This window comes from Dinoponera quadriceps, unplaced genomic scaffold (assembly GCF_001313825.1).
Source record: "Dinoponera quadriceps isolate SergipeBrazil2010 unplaced genomic scaffold, ASM131382v1 C3959825, whole genome shotgun sequence".
Taxonomy (NCBI): domain Eukaryota; kingdom Metazoa; phylum Arthropoda; class Insecta; order Hymenoptera; family Formicidae; genus Dinoponera; species Dinoponera quadriceps.
In genome coordinates, this window is record NW_014568209.1 from 1,384 (window position 1) to 3,288 (window position 1,905).

At 34.3% G+C, this 1,905-nt stretch overlaps 1 protein-coding gene across 1 annotated transcript; it reads right to left on the reverse strand.

Annotated features, from left to right (window-relative positions):
- Positions 1-450: 450 nt before the first annotated feature.
- Positions 451-1,900, reverse strand: LOC106751538 (odorant receptor 13a-like; the record flags this gene model as incomplete). The annotated part of the gene is made up of 5 exons (XM_014632437.1): positions 451-504; positions 767-922; positions 1,162-1,272; positions 1,341-1,440; positions 1,602-1,900. Coding segments are annotated over 5 exons (720 nt in total), but the record flags the coding sequence as incomplete, so codon positions are not given.
- Between the last annotated feature and the right edge of the window lie 5 nt (positions 1,901-1,905).

Genomic DNA, 1,905 nt, shown 5'->3' on the forward strand with positions numbered 1-1,905 from the left:
GGCGAATGTCGAGATTAACTAGTGTGGAAAATATTTTTTTTATTCACCGACCCGTGTATACCTTTTTCAAAGAATTATGATTAGAAATAGTTCACTAGTGTCTTCAACTTTGTTCCTTCTTGTATCGAAACTTATAAAAAGAAAATTCTTTCAGATCCATTTCAATTATTGAACGTGAAAAAGGACTATCGTCGATATCGCTACGACAACAGATGGCTATTGACTTTCGTAAGATATTGACCTTACAAATGTAAATCATATCTACGTTGAAGAAGGGTGAATATAAGTGTAAATTTCTTGAAATTATATATTTGAATTAGAAGTACATATTCTATGTCTGTACATTACACTAATCTTTGCATTTGACACATCCATTGTACTAATATATAATATACGGTGTTACCATTGCATGCACAGTTCATATCATCATCTCGATTAAAGCACATATATTCAATCGGTTACGTTTCGAAGCATATTAAAATATGTCATAGATGCTTTGACCACCTAAAACACAATATGGCGCAATTGCTCGTTTAATATTACCAAACCATCTCGTTAGTCTCGATAAAAAGGTTATTAATTGCGAATGGTAAATATAAAACGTAGGAAAAACATTGTACATGCAAATAAAAGACGGACTATTTAAATCACATAAACTGTAAAAATTATTTACAAATATAATAATTCGATCACATAGTGTCCTGTAATATAAGATTATAGCAAACCATATATGTACAAATAGATTAACTTGAAAGTATCATCTTACGTCACCAAATGTTTTGAAGGATAGGTCCACGACTTTTCCGGCGGTGATCTTGGTTGGCGAGTTGGACATAATCATCACAAGCACAATGCCACGTGCTTTCCTGTCCGGAAGACGGTACCACTCAAGCTCGCACGACGTAATAGCTACTTTTTCCGCCTGTTATTAATATTATCAAACACGCTTGGAGCAAAAATGTACAGATTGATAAATAAAAATCTCAGTGATATCGATATTTTTAATAACAAGACATCAATTTCTCTTTTATAAAACAAAAAATATCGTTATATTATTTGCAATCAATAAAAAATTTCACTTATAGATGCACTATATAATATCAGTTATTATACAATGACATCTACTGTTAAGATCTCGCAGGTCAACTCGAATGAACATACCTGAATGGTAAGTTGTTCACCAGTGTAACAAAACATAAATACATTTATCATAATGGATATTAGTGTTATGAAATAAGTGCACATAGCTATTGCGTTGCTGTTCTCCCATTCCTATAAATGTGGGATTTTAATGCAGGCACGATTAAATCATATACAAATCGATAAACAAAATTACAAACCATTATTATACAATATCCTAGAATGCAGACGATTAACGTGCAACCCATTAATTCTATCAAACATACTTGTTGCATAGTGTGCTCCACTAAACGCAAAAAACTGAAATGTGGTTATGGATAATATGAAATATTTCTGAGAGAAACGGAAAGTAGATTGAAAAATTACTGTTCACATGCGCGGCGTACAACGTTAATAATAGCAATCATTATTATGGTAATGACATAGATTTAATCAAAATTACATGTCACAAAAACACTCACTTTCGTATTCGTATTTGATATTCGACCATTTCTGCCAGCTTCCGATCAATACTTTGTCTCTCATGCGACTGTTCCTCGACAAAATGTCTCATCAGATTCATCAGTATTTTCAGCTGACCACAAGCATGCATCACCAGGACAGCTGTGAGACCACACACGCCTGTCGTAATCGTGTGCGTAACTAAGCCCGAAAAGAACTGCATCGCGAAAACCATCTCGTAATTCGGGCTGACTTGCGCGTCGAAGGAGAAAAAATAACCCGGACAAGGCAAGGGCCTGATCGTGATGTTCTGCGCGGTAACGA